At 60.0% G+C, this 13,575-nt stretch overlaps 1 protein-coding gene across 3 annotated transcripts in view; it reads right to left on the reverse strand.

The window, feature by feature from the left end:
- TOLLIP (toll interacting protein) overlaps window positions 1–13,575 on the reverse strand; it is a 32,351-nt gene that overhangs the window by 6,733 nt on the left and 12,043 nt on the right. For all 3 annotated transcript variants that reach the window (XM_017874686.1, XM_017874687.1, XM_017874688.1), the window contains exons 2-5: window positions 10,807–10,956; window positions 5,511–5,693; window positions 4,271–4,423; window positions 2,879–2,969 (exon numbers count right to left, since the gene is read on the reverse strand). In XM_017874686.1, coding sequence (XP_017730175.1) covers window positions 2,879–2,969; window positions 4,271–4,423; window positions 5,511–5,693; window positions 10,807–10,956 — 577 coding nt within the window. The remainder of the gene's footprint in view (window positions 1–2,878; window positions 2,970–4,270; window positions 4,424–5,510; window positions 5,694–10,806; window positions 10,957–13,575) is intronic.

Raw genomic sequence — 13,575 nt, forward strand, 5'->3', positions numbered from 1 at the left:
AGCGGCCAGGCGGAGCCCACTGTGAGGGGTGAGCAAGTCACACCACTAGCCCTGCGCTGGGTGGAATCTGCACCGAGTAAAATGCGGGGGCCCCGCCAGCAGCCCCGGGGAGACTCAGCCCTACCCTGCAAGGCCACGTCAGCAGCCCCACCAGGTCCCTGACCAGAGCACACCCCAGGAGCAAGATGGGGACCCCTCCAGGCCAAGGGAGGCAAGGCCACGGAGGGACAGCCACCCCGGCCTGGATGCTGCGACCCCCCAGGACACTCAGACAGAGTCCAAGCAGGGGACAGTGTCACCTTCATCTGGACGGCCGTCCTGTGCCAGGAACACCCCTGCTTATGGGAAACGCACGCCTGGGGGTGGGGCGTGGGGCTGGGGGCTCCGGTGGGGCGGCAGGTGGACGAGTCCTCATGGGCTCTGGCAGATGTCCCTGCATCTCCTTGGTAACTTTCCTATGAAGTGTGCGGCTGTTTCAAAATTTACAATGTCTATCAAAAGAAAATTTCAAAGTCTGTTTATAAAGAAATCTAGCCTTTCCTAAACAAGCGTTTTAGGGCAAACTTGAAAGGCATCTACAAAGAGAATTAAGGATAGGAATCAGAAAGAGGTATGTCAATCAATGTTCTCTGTCATCTGAATGCTCTTCCAGCCAGATACACCCCTGCACTGTATCCAGTCGATGGAACTGCACCACCCAAAAAGACAGGCCGAGTCCTAACTCTAGCCTGCACGGGGGGTCTTAAGACGGAGTCTCTGCAGATGTGAGCAGGTGAGGATGATGGCATGCTGGGGCGGGTGGGCCCTCAATCCACGGACTGGGGTCCTCAAGGGAGGAGGAGGAGGCAGACACGGAGCGCCCGGCCCAGAAGCTGGAGGAGACGGGGAGGATCCTCCCCACAGCCTTGGCGAGTGAGCGGCCCTGCCTGCCGGGGCTTGGACTTCCAGCCTCAGGAAGCTGGAGGGCCTGGTCTCTGTTCTTTCAGGTTGCCCATCTGTCTCCAACTCAGGACAACCAGACAGAACCTCACTAGCGCCACGAACTGCGCGCCACAGAAGGCACTTCCACCCCACAACGGCGGCTCTGGGCTGTCCCAGTTACAAACCAGAACCCCCAGGAGCCACTCCAGGGGCACCCAGGGCACAACAGGGCCCCCAGGGCAGCAGAGCTCCCCTGGCCAGGCTCCGGGCTCAGGAACACCTGCGGGGCTCCCGTGCTCACCCCCGTTTCTCTGCCACGGTGCTGGCTCTTCCGCTTACCCAGACGCCCGCCCTCCTCTAACTCGGAACGCCTAACGGCTGCTTCTGCGTTTCTGGCTCACCTCCGGTCACTTCCTATGAAGCATTCTTTCCTCAGCGATGGGGCGCAGGTACTGCCTCTGCTGGGCTGGTGGTTTTCTTTCTTTTCTTTTCTTTTTTTTTTTTTTTTTTTTGAGATGGAGTCTCACTCTGTCGCCAGGCTAGAATGCAGTGGCGCAATCTTGGCTCACTGTAACCTCCACCTCCTGGGTTCACACCATTCTCCTGCCTCAGCCTCCCGAGTAGTTGGGACTACAGGCGCCACCACCTCGCCCAGCTAATTTGTTTGTATTTTTAGTGGAGATGGGGTTTCACCGTGTTGGTCAGGATGGTCTCGATCTCCCGACCTCGTGATCCTCCCGCTTCAGCCTCCCAAAGTGCTGGGATGACAGGCCTGAGCCACCGCGCCCGGCCCCAGGCTGGTGGTTTTCTAAGACACTGGACACCATAGAGGCCCTGCTCAGACACGGGCTCTGCTCTTTCCTCTGGAGAAAGGCAGCCCTGGCACCTGCGCAGGCGGCTTTACTTGGAAACAGAGTCTACGATGTGAGCAAGTGAGGGCGCGGTCATGCTGTTCTCACAAGAGTTTCGTCAGAGAATGTCCTGAACAGCCGGAGTCTCCCAGCGCCGTCTCCTCCTCCGTCAGGCTGGGTTTCAGGCCACATCAGGTGGGTCTAGGGCAACGTCCTGACTCCCAAGGTGGCCTTTCTGCATCTGTGCGGGACGCTGGCAGGACTGGGGTGCTCTGACCAGGCCTCTCCACTCCAGCTGGGCTGGACACCAGCACCGGCCTGACAGCACTCTCGCCTGCCAGCAGCTCTGTCCCACCCCAACCCCAAAGCAGCCCCCGAGCACAAGCAGCCGGGGCCTCACGCAGGCCCCGAGACCCTCCCCCAACACCACATCCCCAGCGCCCTGGTCCCTCAGTGCAGAGGGACCCACGCTCTGCTTGGACACCAGCTCCCCGGAATGAGAGAGGCCACCTTGGGAGGAGAACCAGGGTGACCACAGGCACCCCCCGAGCACCTCCTCTCAGGGGCTGCTGACCCCCGGCCTGCTGAGGACGGCTGGGCCCGTCCATGGTGGGGGCCGGCCTTGCATCAGCTGCTATGACAGTCACAGCTGGACCGAAAATGCAACAGCGTGAAAAGCGACATTCCCGCTTGGTGTTGCTGCAGCCACCGGCTGCTCACTCTTAACAGTGACACACGACAATGGCCGCAACAGTGCAGTGCAGAGCATGCGTCGCCCGACAGGGGTGTGAGGTTCTCCTGCGGAGAGCTGGGCACGACGGGGTTTCAGTTCCACTTCCACACCTCTGAAACTTTCAACTCATCTCATTTCTGCCAGCAATTAGAAAAAAAACAATTCTATTCTCTGGATACGCAAACAAAATTCAAACGTAACCCTTGGCTCCCTAGCCTGGAAGGATCTGCGCGCAGTCGGCACGTCTGCAGGATTCTAGAACGGATGACGTCCCCCGCCGGTGCTCTAAGCCCTGTTCCCTCCTCCCATGCCTGCCCTAGGCCCTGAGGTTTCTACCAGGGGAGAGGCACCGGGGAGGAGGGGGCACACACACCTGTGATGGGCACGTAGCCGACGCCCTGCTGGTACACCGTCGGCATCAGGACCACAGGCTGGGGTGGCATCACCATGGCAGCTGGCAGCAGCTGGAACACAGCGGAGATGGTCCCAGGGTCAGGAAGGAACATCTACCCATCAGAACCTCAGGAATCGCCCTCCCCATGCCAGCCCCGAACCCGGCTGTGAGCCCTGAGTGCACAGGGGACGCCAGGGCCCACTCCCACCCCCACACCACCTCCTCACATCCAGGAGGTGACATGGCTCGGGCTTACAGACCCCCCACTAACTGGGATGTGACAGAGAGAGGATGGTGTCAGGAGGGACATCCCAGTGTAGGTGTCAAGTGGGCCTGGGGGGAACCACACTGCACAGCTGTGGTGTCTGAGTTTAAAACTGTCAACTTCAGATAAGTCACTGCACTGCTCTCGTCTCTGAGATTAAAACTGTCACCTGCAGGTAAAGTCACTGGGGCATCATGATGGTTCTGCGTATGAAAGCGTCGGTTAAAGCTGCGTCCTGAGGCATTTACACGTGGTCACTCATGGCTGGGTCTTGCTTTAAAATATCCCAACGTTAACAAAAAAGGGAGTGGGAAGAGCCAAGATCGCCCAGAAGAGCGGCTCCCTGCTGCGCCCTCTCTGCTGTCACATGGGCCTTGCATTTCCCACAGAACCATTTTTCAGTAACAACCTAAAAAATTCCGAGTGATAATACAGAGAAGACGGCAGGAGTTCTGCGTCCTGGAGCCTCTAACTGGCCCTCCTGACGCCCCCAGGAGCTGCAGGTGTCCTGAGGATGTAGATGGCTGGGAGCCAGGGTGGCTGATGTGCTGGCCCCACGGCCAGGCCTCGACTTCCTGACCCCGAGTGCGGCAGCCCCCAGGTTTCCCCCACATCTCCAGAGATGCCCTTCCACACCCTGGCCAGTGCCTGCCCTGTGGGGAGGAGCCTGGTGTCCTGCAGGGCCCAGGGCTGTATCTCAGACCCTGGAGGGCTGCTCGGCTGGACCCTAAGGGCAGAGCTTGGAAGGACTGTGAGGGGCCTCCGAGGACACAGGTGCCTGCAGTGCAGACTACCACAAAGGGTGGGCCCATCTTAGGAACACAAACAACCCCGATGCTGTTTCTCCAGACAGAACTGACGGGCAGGAGCAGTGGGCGGGGCAGACCATCTCTGCCACCAAACCACCCAGGGCCCTGCCCTCTGTCCTCAGAACACTGAGCCCTGCTGTTTTACGGACTCAGTGCCTCCAGGAAAGAGACCAGGGTGTCTGCGGGGTGGCACTGCCCCGACGTGTCCCAACATACCCTGACCCGCCCCGCCCCACCCCAATGCCCCTGACGTGTCCCGCCCCTCCCCGATGCCCCGATATCAGGCCGGCAGCTCACCGCGTAGGACATGACGAGGTTGATCATGCCCTCCTTGTCGTCCCCCTGCCTCCCGCTCAGGCTGTACCACTTGTCCTCCACCTTGCCTTGCCTCAGGGACTCAGGGATGGTGATGTGGGTCCACGCGATGCGGTCATCCATGGAGAAGGCTCTCTGGGGGAGAAGAGGGAGATGCCCCAGGCATCAGGGAAGGGGCCGCCCTACCCCTGTGGTCGCATCATCATGGGCCTGTCTCGAGTCCCCATCTCATCAGTGGCACAGGGCTCCCACCTGCACCAGCACCCCATCAATGAGACCCCTCAGGCAGCACAGGCTTCACGATCGTTTATCAACGATCCTTCCCTCTCTCCACCAGGATGGGCCAGGGCCAGGGCTACGTCTGGGGCTGGGGAAAGTGAGGGTCCTGGGCTGCTGTCCTCCTCCAGTTCCAATTCAGGGACACTGGTTGCTCCTCCCCAGCCCTTGGGGCCCCATCCTTGCTCCACCGGCTGCCACCTCCCAAAAACCAGAGTAGCCGGGGCGCAGGCTGGAGAGGACATGGGGTCTGCCTCCCACAGCTGCCTCTGTACTTCCCATGCTCTCTCTACTCTTCTGAGGGCCAGGGAGGGGAAAGCAGGTAGGGATGGGGAGAGAAAAGCCAGGAGGAAAAGGCAGGGCCCAGGCAGGGAGGACTGGCCATCTGCTGGCCTGGCTGCCCCACACTGCTCCCTAGCCCCAACCCGGGCTCCCTAGCCTCCCAATGGCACAGGTGCGAGGTGCCGGGACCACACGGAGCAGCAGCCTCGCCACATCCCCTCTGACCTCCTGACTCTGCCTCAGAAGCGCTGCAGGTGCAGCCATGGACAGGACTCAGGACCCTCAACGGTCACAGCCACTCGCACCATCAAGAACAGCTTTCCCAACCGGCAGGCGGCCGGACTCGCTGGAAATCCCACCTGCTGGTGAGCGGCCAGACCCAGTGCACCTGCCCAGTGGAGGGGACACGTGCACACTCTGTCCTGGGTCATGCTTGTCACTGGGGATGTTTCCAAATGTAAGGGTGTTCAAGGAGCTGGAAACAATCTCTCTTTTTCACATTCCTTGGGGAGAGCAGGACCCTGTTATGCACCCAATGAAACACCCAGTGGGGACCCACACCTCGAAGCCAGCCAGGAACGTGGTTGTGTCGGCAGGTGTGTTCCCACGGCAGCCACGCTCAGCCACGTGCGGCCTCCCATAATAGCCGGCATGTCCCTCTCACCTCATCGAAGATTTCGAGATAGAAGGAGTCCACGCCTGGGGGCACCGTGCAGTGGATGACCTTATTCCAGCGGGGATTCTTGGCGCCATTGTGTGCCGTGGGCGTCTCATACACCGCGTAGCCCAGGCGCAGTCGGCAGTAGGGGTCCATGCGGGTCATGCCGTAATTCTTGGCCAACTTTGCCTGGAATGAAGCCAATGTCAGGAAAAGGAGGTGCCAACCATCGGGAGAGGGCGGGTTCTCTAGGCCGTCTGCCTCCCTGAACCCTTCCATGAGGCCTTTTCCTAACACACAGACTACAAACACTCAGAGTCGCCCGAACACGACTGTGACCTGCTTCCCAGGAGGCCAGGAGCAAGAAGACCGAGCCACAGATGAATCGTGCAGTTCTGAGACAAAGCACGTGGGCCATCCTGGACAGCAGAAACCTACAACGCTCACAGACACAGCTGAGGCCGCCACGAAGGGCGCACGCTCTAACTTCCTCAGAAGCAGCTGAGGAGGGAAAAAGAAGGTGGTCCCGGGACAGAGCTGAGAGCCAGAGCACGACTGGGAGCGTGAACCCGCCCCGGAGCGCGACGACCCGGGAGACAGGGAGTGTGACGACTGGGAGACGGGGGCGTGAACCCGCCCCGGAGCGTGGTGACCCAGGAGAGGTGCGTCCCTGCTCCAGGTGGGAGTGAGGACGCCTGCTGTGCGTATTCAGACGCCAAGTGGCTGTTTTCCTCCCATCATGAAGTCCTGTCATGAAGGCAGCAGCCCTGCCTGTGCTATTGGAGTAGGCGTTTTGGGGACAGGAACTTGTCTTTCTTGTGTCTCCCAATCATAAGGAGCCACATCGCATGTAGACCATGAGATTCGACTTCAGGCCAGGCACTCGGCTAGGCTGGGACATTTGAGGTCCCCGGGGTGGGAGTGAACGTGTGTTACAGGGAATGAATATTCAGAATAAGACAGAAGACCGCGGCACGTAAGACAGAAGACCGTGGCACATAAGACAGAAGACTGTGGCACATAAGAGGATTGTTCAGGAAACAAACTCAACGTGGATGGCAGGTTCAAACATAAAACCTAAAACTGTAAAACTTTTACAAGGAAAAATCGGGAGAAAAGCCCTCGTGAGCTGGGTTGGGTTCAGCCCTGCAGCTCCGGCTGCCTGTAAAGCGTCCTCCCTGGAACACAGACGGCCTCCCCGCACTGCTGCCACCCGCTCTTCTGCGGCCAACCTGGCTCACCCCCAGGAGCTGGTGACAGAGACCCCAGAAGCCATCCCGGCCCTCCCAGCCACATGGAGCCCACCAGTTCCTCCTTCCCAGTGTAACAGAGTCCAGACGCTGCCCCCTGACCCCTCTGAGGGCACAGCCTCCCCGTCCTCTCTGCCCTCTCTCTGAAGGCACGACCACCCCATCCTCACCGCCCCCCTCTGAGGGCACAGCCACCCAGTCCTCGGTGACCCCCTCTGAAGGCATGGCCGCCCCGTCCTCACCGACCCCCCTCTGAGGGCACAGTCGTCCCATCCTCGCTGAACCCTCTCTGAGGGCACCACCACCCTGTCCTCACCGCCCCCTCTGAGGGCACTGCCACTCCGTCCTCAGTGAATCCTGAGGGTACCGCTGCCCTATCCTCACCGCCCCCCTCTGAGGGCACAGCTGTCCCATCCTCGCCACCCCCCGCTGCACAGCTGAACTCTCCCCTCCTGTGCCCACATCTCTGGACTGCCAGGTCTTCTGTTTTCTATTCTCTTCCACATACAAGTTCCCTCCTTTCACTTCTTTTTTTTCTTTTTTTTTGAGGCGGAGTCTTGCTCTGTCGCCCAGGCTGGAGTGCAGTGGCACGATCTCGGCTCACTGCAAGCTCTGCCTCCCGGGTTCTCACGCCATTCTCCTGCCTCAGCCTCCCGAGTAGCTGGGACTACAGGCGCCCGCCACCACACCTGGCTAATTTTTTTGTATTTTTAGTAGAGATGGGGTTTCACCGTGTTAGCCAGGATGGTCTCGATCTCCCGACCTCATGATCCGCCCATCTCGGCCTCCCAAAGTGCTGGGATTACAGGCTTGAGCCACCGCACCCAGCCCCTCCTTTCACTTCTAACCAAAGCTGTGGCTGGCCTCTTTATGTCAAAACTGCCCCATTCTTGGGTCCTTAATTTTAGCATGTTTCTTGGGTGGCCGGAGCGTACTCTGGAATACTATGGAGTGACAGTTTTCTGGAAGCTCCTGGGTGACAAGCATGCTCAGCCTCTAGCAGCTTCCAATTCCCTTCTGCTGCACACCCACAGATCTGCTAGATCAGCTCTTACACTAAAACTCCGCCCTCTAAACTCCTTAGAAACTGCCCTATTTTCTGGATGTAGGTATGTAGCAGGAAAGTCTGAGACCAGCGTGATGTTCCAAAGCTTTCAGGTAACTGTGCTGTTTCTGCCTAGTTACTAAGACTTTCTATTATTATTAACTTTAAAGGCTTTGAGCAAAGCCAGCTTTCCGGGCGGCACGTAGGACTCCCACTGCCAGCATCCCTGTGCCCGTCACCAACACCTGTTCACACTGGGTCCTGCCCGCTTCTGCCACACTCAGCCTTGTCCTGTCATTCCCGTCTCCTCCCACTGCCCTCTGCACTGTGGCTACAAAACTCTAGGAGGAGTGTCCTGTGACATCAACTGCTCTACTGAAGTGACCTCCTTGATGTTTACGGAAGCATCTGCCCATTCACTGTGACCCCACACAACCACATGCTGTCGTGATGCGGCAGACGCTGCGGGCACTGTGGGGACACGCAGGCACCACTGCCTCCGACAATGGGCAAGAGACGTGCGGCAGACACACGGCACGGCAGACGGTGCTACCACTGCAGGGAGTGACCAGCTCGGAGGACCAAATGCATGGGCTGCAGGATCTGGAGGAAGAGCTGCAGGAAGCGGGAAGAGAACGGCCAGGGAACAGGAAGGTCAGGAGTGACCAGGGGGAGGCAAAACATGGGCCCCGGCTTGAGAAGCCTCGGCAGGACAATGCCCACGAGAAAGGCCTGTGCAGGCAGTGACCTGCTCTGGCCACATGCCAGTGGCTGAGCGGAGGCAGTGGGTGGTGCAGGGGGCTCCCCGCCTGGACAGGCGGAAGGTGGCGCCTGTGCTGAGGGTCAGGCCTGAAGGGCAAGAAGCAGAGATGAACCGTGGAGCACCAGGAGCACCAGAGCTTTGGGCCTCAGCTTCCAGAGTGTGGGGCAGCCACCTGCAGACATGGGGGAGAAGCTGGGAGGGTGGCTTGAGAGGTCCACCTTGGGCACATGGCGTCCGGCGTGCCCACGGAACACCCGGGGAGGCCATGTGGCCATGGTTCGTACCTAGGAATCTGGGGTGGAGCTGAGTGCCTGGCTCAGGCCGGGGCCAGCACACAGGTGTTTAGACCCACAGGGACGCAGGAGTCACTGGGGTGTGTGGGCAAAGAGGGGAGAAGGGCTGAGGACCAGACCCCTTGGCATCCCATTGGGGCCCCAGGAGACAATGAGGGGAAGCAGCCAGGGGAGGCAAGCAGGGAACCACATGTGCAGCTGCCCAGAAGCCAAGAGAAGCAGGAAGCGGGTGCTGAGCTACGTGGCCCAGTGAGGAGGCAGGAATGTCCCCACCACTGGAGCTGTGGCATGGAAGCTGGGTGAACTCGCGTGGAGGAAACAGACAGGCTGCCTGCAGTGGGCTCCAGGATGTCGGAGAAGACCAAGGGGGGCCGGAGGCGTGGGCAATGCCAGGGCCACCTCCAAGGCCCAGCCAGGTCTGGAGTTTGAACTGTGTGAGGCGGAGTGCCCTGCGGTCACCAGGCCCTGCCAGGAGGTGGCGGCTGAGAATGGGTGATGGCACTAGGTGGCCTGGTGGCAGCTGGGGCAGGAAAGCATGGGCTTACAGGAGTTCACTGGGTGGGCAGAGGGATGGGCCACACCAGCAGAGCAACAGCTGCACAGGCAAGGGTCTGAGACACGCTGCGAGGAAGGGGTGACGGCGCAGCTGTGCCCACCACACCACGTGAAGCCCCTGAAACCAAGTCTTATTTGTGAGGTCCGCAGCGACTCTTCTGCCTGCTGTATTTGTGCATTTCTACAAAAGCCTGCGTCGCTCACAATGCGTTTCCTTTCCTGTGGNGACAATGAGGGGAAGCAGCCAGGGGAGGCAAGCAGGGAACCACATGTGCAGCTGCCCAGAAGCCAAGAGAAGCAGGAAGCGGGTGCTGAGCTACGTGGCCCAGTGAGGAGGCAGGAATGTCCCCACCACTGGAGCTGTGGCATGGAAGCTGGGTGAACTCGCGTGGAGGAAACAGACAGGCTGCCTGCAGTGGGCTCCAGGATGTCGGAGAAGACCAAGGGGGGCCGGAGGCGTGGGCAATGCCAGGGCCACCTCCAAGGCCCAGCCAGGTCTGGAGTTTGAACTGTGTGAGGCGGAGTGCCCTGCGGTCACCAGGCCCTGCCAGGAGGTGGCGGCTGAGAATGGGTGATGGCACTAGGTGGCCTGGTGGCAGCTGGGGCAGGAAAGCATGGGCTTACAGGAGTTCACTGGGTGGGCAGAGGGATGGGCCACACCAGCAGAGCAACAGCTGCACAGGCAAGGGTCTGAGACACGCTGCGAGGAAGGGGTGACGGCGCAGCTGTGCCCACCACACCACGTGAAGCCCCTGAAACCAAGTCTTATTTGTGAGGTCCGCAGCGACTCTTCTGCCTGCTGTATTTGTGCATTTCTACAAAAGCCTGCGTCGCTCACAATGCGTTTCCTTTCCTGTGGTCTTACGGCATGTTTTGGTGTGATCGAAATCGGTGTTCAATCTGCCGATTTTGGCTTTCACTTGAAAGTCCACTGAGTGACCACGTCCTGGCGGCCGGTGTCCAGCCCTGAGGCTAACCGAGGGCTGCTCTGTGGGGACGGAAGGGTGCGGGCACCGGCACTGGGGCCAACAGGAAGCCACTCGCGTAGCACACACCGAGTGGTGGGGGGCCAGCGGCGCCTCCTCCAGCTGCCGGCAGGGGCCCGGGAGGCGTCCTGGGGCATCCTCAAGCCTCGTGGTGGAGCCAGTTGGACCCTACATGGAGCGGACGCCACCTACACCCACTACTCATCATTTGAGTTATGTTTGGCAGAACCCAGGGTCAATGCCAATATTTTTCACACAGATCGTTTTCAACATCACACGTTTCAGGAAAAGCGAGAATCGGAAGTTCCGTTTGCCCGCTTAGGAAATGCAGTGTAAACGCCAAAATCCTCAATCCCACCCCACCTGAGTGCACCAGCCCCAGGCAGGCAGGAGGGTGCCCCAAGGCCCACCTGAACCACAGTGATGTTCAGTCGGCCCACGGTGCCCATGGCGCCTCCGTACTGCAGCTGCTGGGCCGCCTGCGCGTCCAGCTGGACCTGCCGCTGCTGTTGTGTGGGCGTGATGCGGAGGAAGTCCTGCGGGAGCTCCCCGATGTACACCTGCGGGGCCGGGGACCAGAGAGGCAGTGAGTCAGGGTGAGGACACAAAGCAGCCCGATAGCAGCTGCCCCAGCATTCCCGCGACCCGGCCCCGCCCCCACCCATTTCCTAATCAAGTCCTGGACTGTGCTTAGCCTCCGTTTCCTCATCTCTAAACCCAGGGGTCAAGGGCGTCCAGCCTGGGGCCTGGCCCCTAGCGGCACAGGTGCAGCCCTTACTCAGGAGACCCCCAAATGCAGATTTCTGCCGCTAAAAACAGGTTCCTGTCCTTAAAGCCTGGTCAGGTGGGTTTTCAGGTCATTTTAAAGGGTCTCCCTTATACCACATGTGCCCATGGCTTCCTTCTCCTTGTCCACAGATAAAGGCAGGGTCATGGAACTGCAGGTCACTTGGTCATACAAATGAATGAGAGAAAATCTGAACCTCAGGTCTAAAGTGATTTGGAAAACCCTCTGCTGATATACTCCAAATGTTTCAACATGAAACAGCTGAAATTCAAAAGTACCCCAGATGAACACAGGAAGTAAATTAATTCCAAACCACCACGAAAGACCTCCCCGCTCTGCATCCTGTCTCTCCTCGACCCTCTGTCCACCGCTGCTGCCCCTAAGGTGAGGAGAGAGTATGGGCCCGGGCAGGGCAATGCCAACCTGAAACCACCCGTACACCTGCAGCAGCCGAAGGGGTCTGGGGTAAGAACCACCCTCCACAGTGAATGGCGGCTGACGAGGCCTGGAGGGCAGGCCTGGTTGCTGGTGGAGTGGGGTGGAGACACCAGCCGCGGAGACCCAGCCATCTGCAGGGGCCCCGACCAGCACCAGTGCCCTGGGCAGTTGTTTTCAGGAAATACCGAGTGGAAACCTGGAACCCTGGGTGTGTTGGATGTGAACTTAGGCAAAGTGCATGTGCTGAGGCCACCAGACGCCTCTGCCGTGCAGACCAGACTCATACCCGCCTGTGCCACGGACTCCCAACGACACGGTGCCAGGCAGGGCTCCAGGAGGTTCTGAGTTCAGCCCTGCACCTGCTGTACTCTGGCCGCCTGGCACTTCAAAGGACCCCACGAGGGTCTAGCTCCTCACCTGTGTCTCCACCTAAGGCCTGGAGAGCACAAGCCAGTCAGCACTGCATGCACAACCAACTGGAGAGCACAAGCCAGTCAGCGCTGCATGTACAACCAACGGGAGCAAACAGAAGGGACCCGGACAACTCAGCACTGCTCCGCGCGGTTACGGCCTCAGGCCCCCGGGTCTGGGGAGCTCTCTGCAGGCTGCGCCCCAACTCGAGCAGCCAGCGCGGAGTGTGCTCAACCACTCTTCTCTAAAACTCAACACACACTTCGTGCCTTTCCCCACACTTTACCCCGTTTTTGACCGGGACACGTCACGAGTGACCTTTGCCCCATGAGAGAACCCATCTTGTGAGAACAGCAGAGCACCCCGGCTTCACCTCTGGAGGGTGTGGCACAGGCCAGGGCCTGAAGGGACCCCCTGACGGACAAGCAAGGGGGTGCCGAGGTGCCTGAGGGGAGTGGGCCCACGCCAGGAATCCCAGGCCAGCCTCCTCCGGGCAGCCTCTCATGAGGCGCTGTACAGCTTACCAGCAAGCTCTGGCTCAGGAGGGTGCTGAGAGGCCCCGTGGCACGAGATGCTAAGCACCTGTTCCTGTTGGCACACAGGAAACACTGGGGTACAGAAGGCCAGGGCCCCTCACCTGCCTCCCAAAGGAATTCACAGCCCAGAGTTCTCTCCCCGGGGGACACCTGGCCATGCAGGACGCGCCTCCCTGCCAACTTGACAGGGCCCTGGCACAGCCCACGCCTGCAGACTCTATCACTAACTCTGTCTGCTCACCAGGAATGGGTTATCTTGCAGATAACCCAGTCTAACTTGGTTAGACTCGTGCTAACCAAGTTCTCGGGATTAATATACACAGGCCAAATTCCTGTTTATTTGTGACAACTGCTTCCTGCGTGCCACACACACAGTTCCGGGGACACTGCAGGAAAAGCACTGCATCTCCTGGGCACACGTGGGGACAGACAGGAGGCTCATGTCCTCCTGGGCACACACGGGGAACAGACAGGCGGCTCATGTCCTCCTGGGCACACATGGGGGACAGACAGGTGGCTCGTGTCCTCTGGGGCACACATGGGGGAGACAGGTGGCTCATATCCTCCTGGGCACACGTGGGGAACAGACAGGTGGCTCATGTCCTCCTGGGCACACGTGCCAGACAGGCAGCTCGTGTCCTCCTGGGCACACATCGGGGACAGACAGGTAGCTCATATCCTCCTGGGCACATATGGGGGACAGACAAGCGGCTCGTGTCCTCCCAGGTAGAGGTACGGGACAGACAGGCGGCTCGTGTCCTCCCGGGCACAGGTGCGGGACAGACAGGCGGCTCGTGTCCTCCCGGGCACAGGGGCGGGACAGACAGGCGGCTCGTGTCCTCCCGGGCACACGTGGGGGACAGACAGGCGGCTCGTGTCCTCCCGGGCACAGGGGCGGGACAGACAGGCGGCTCGTGTCCTCCCGGGCACACGTGGGGGACAGACAGGCGGCTCGTGTCCTCCCGGGCACAGGTGCGGGACAGACAGGCGGCTCGTGTCCTCCCGGG

The sequence above is a fragment of the Rhinopithecus bieti genome, unplaced genomic scaffold (genome assembly GCF_001698545.2).
Source record: "Rhinopithecus bieti isolate Rb0 unplaced genomic scaffold, ASM169854v2 scaffold_9449, whole genome shotgun sequence".
Classification (NCBI taxonomy): Eukaryota; Metazoa; Chordata; class Mammalia; order Primates; family Cercopithecidae; genus Rhinopithecus; species Rhinopithecus bieti.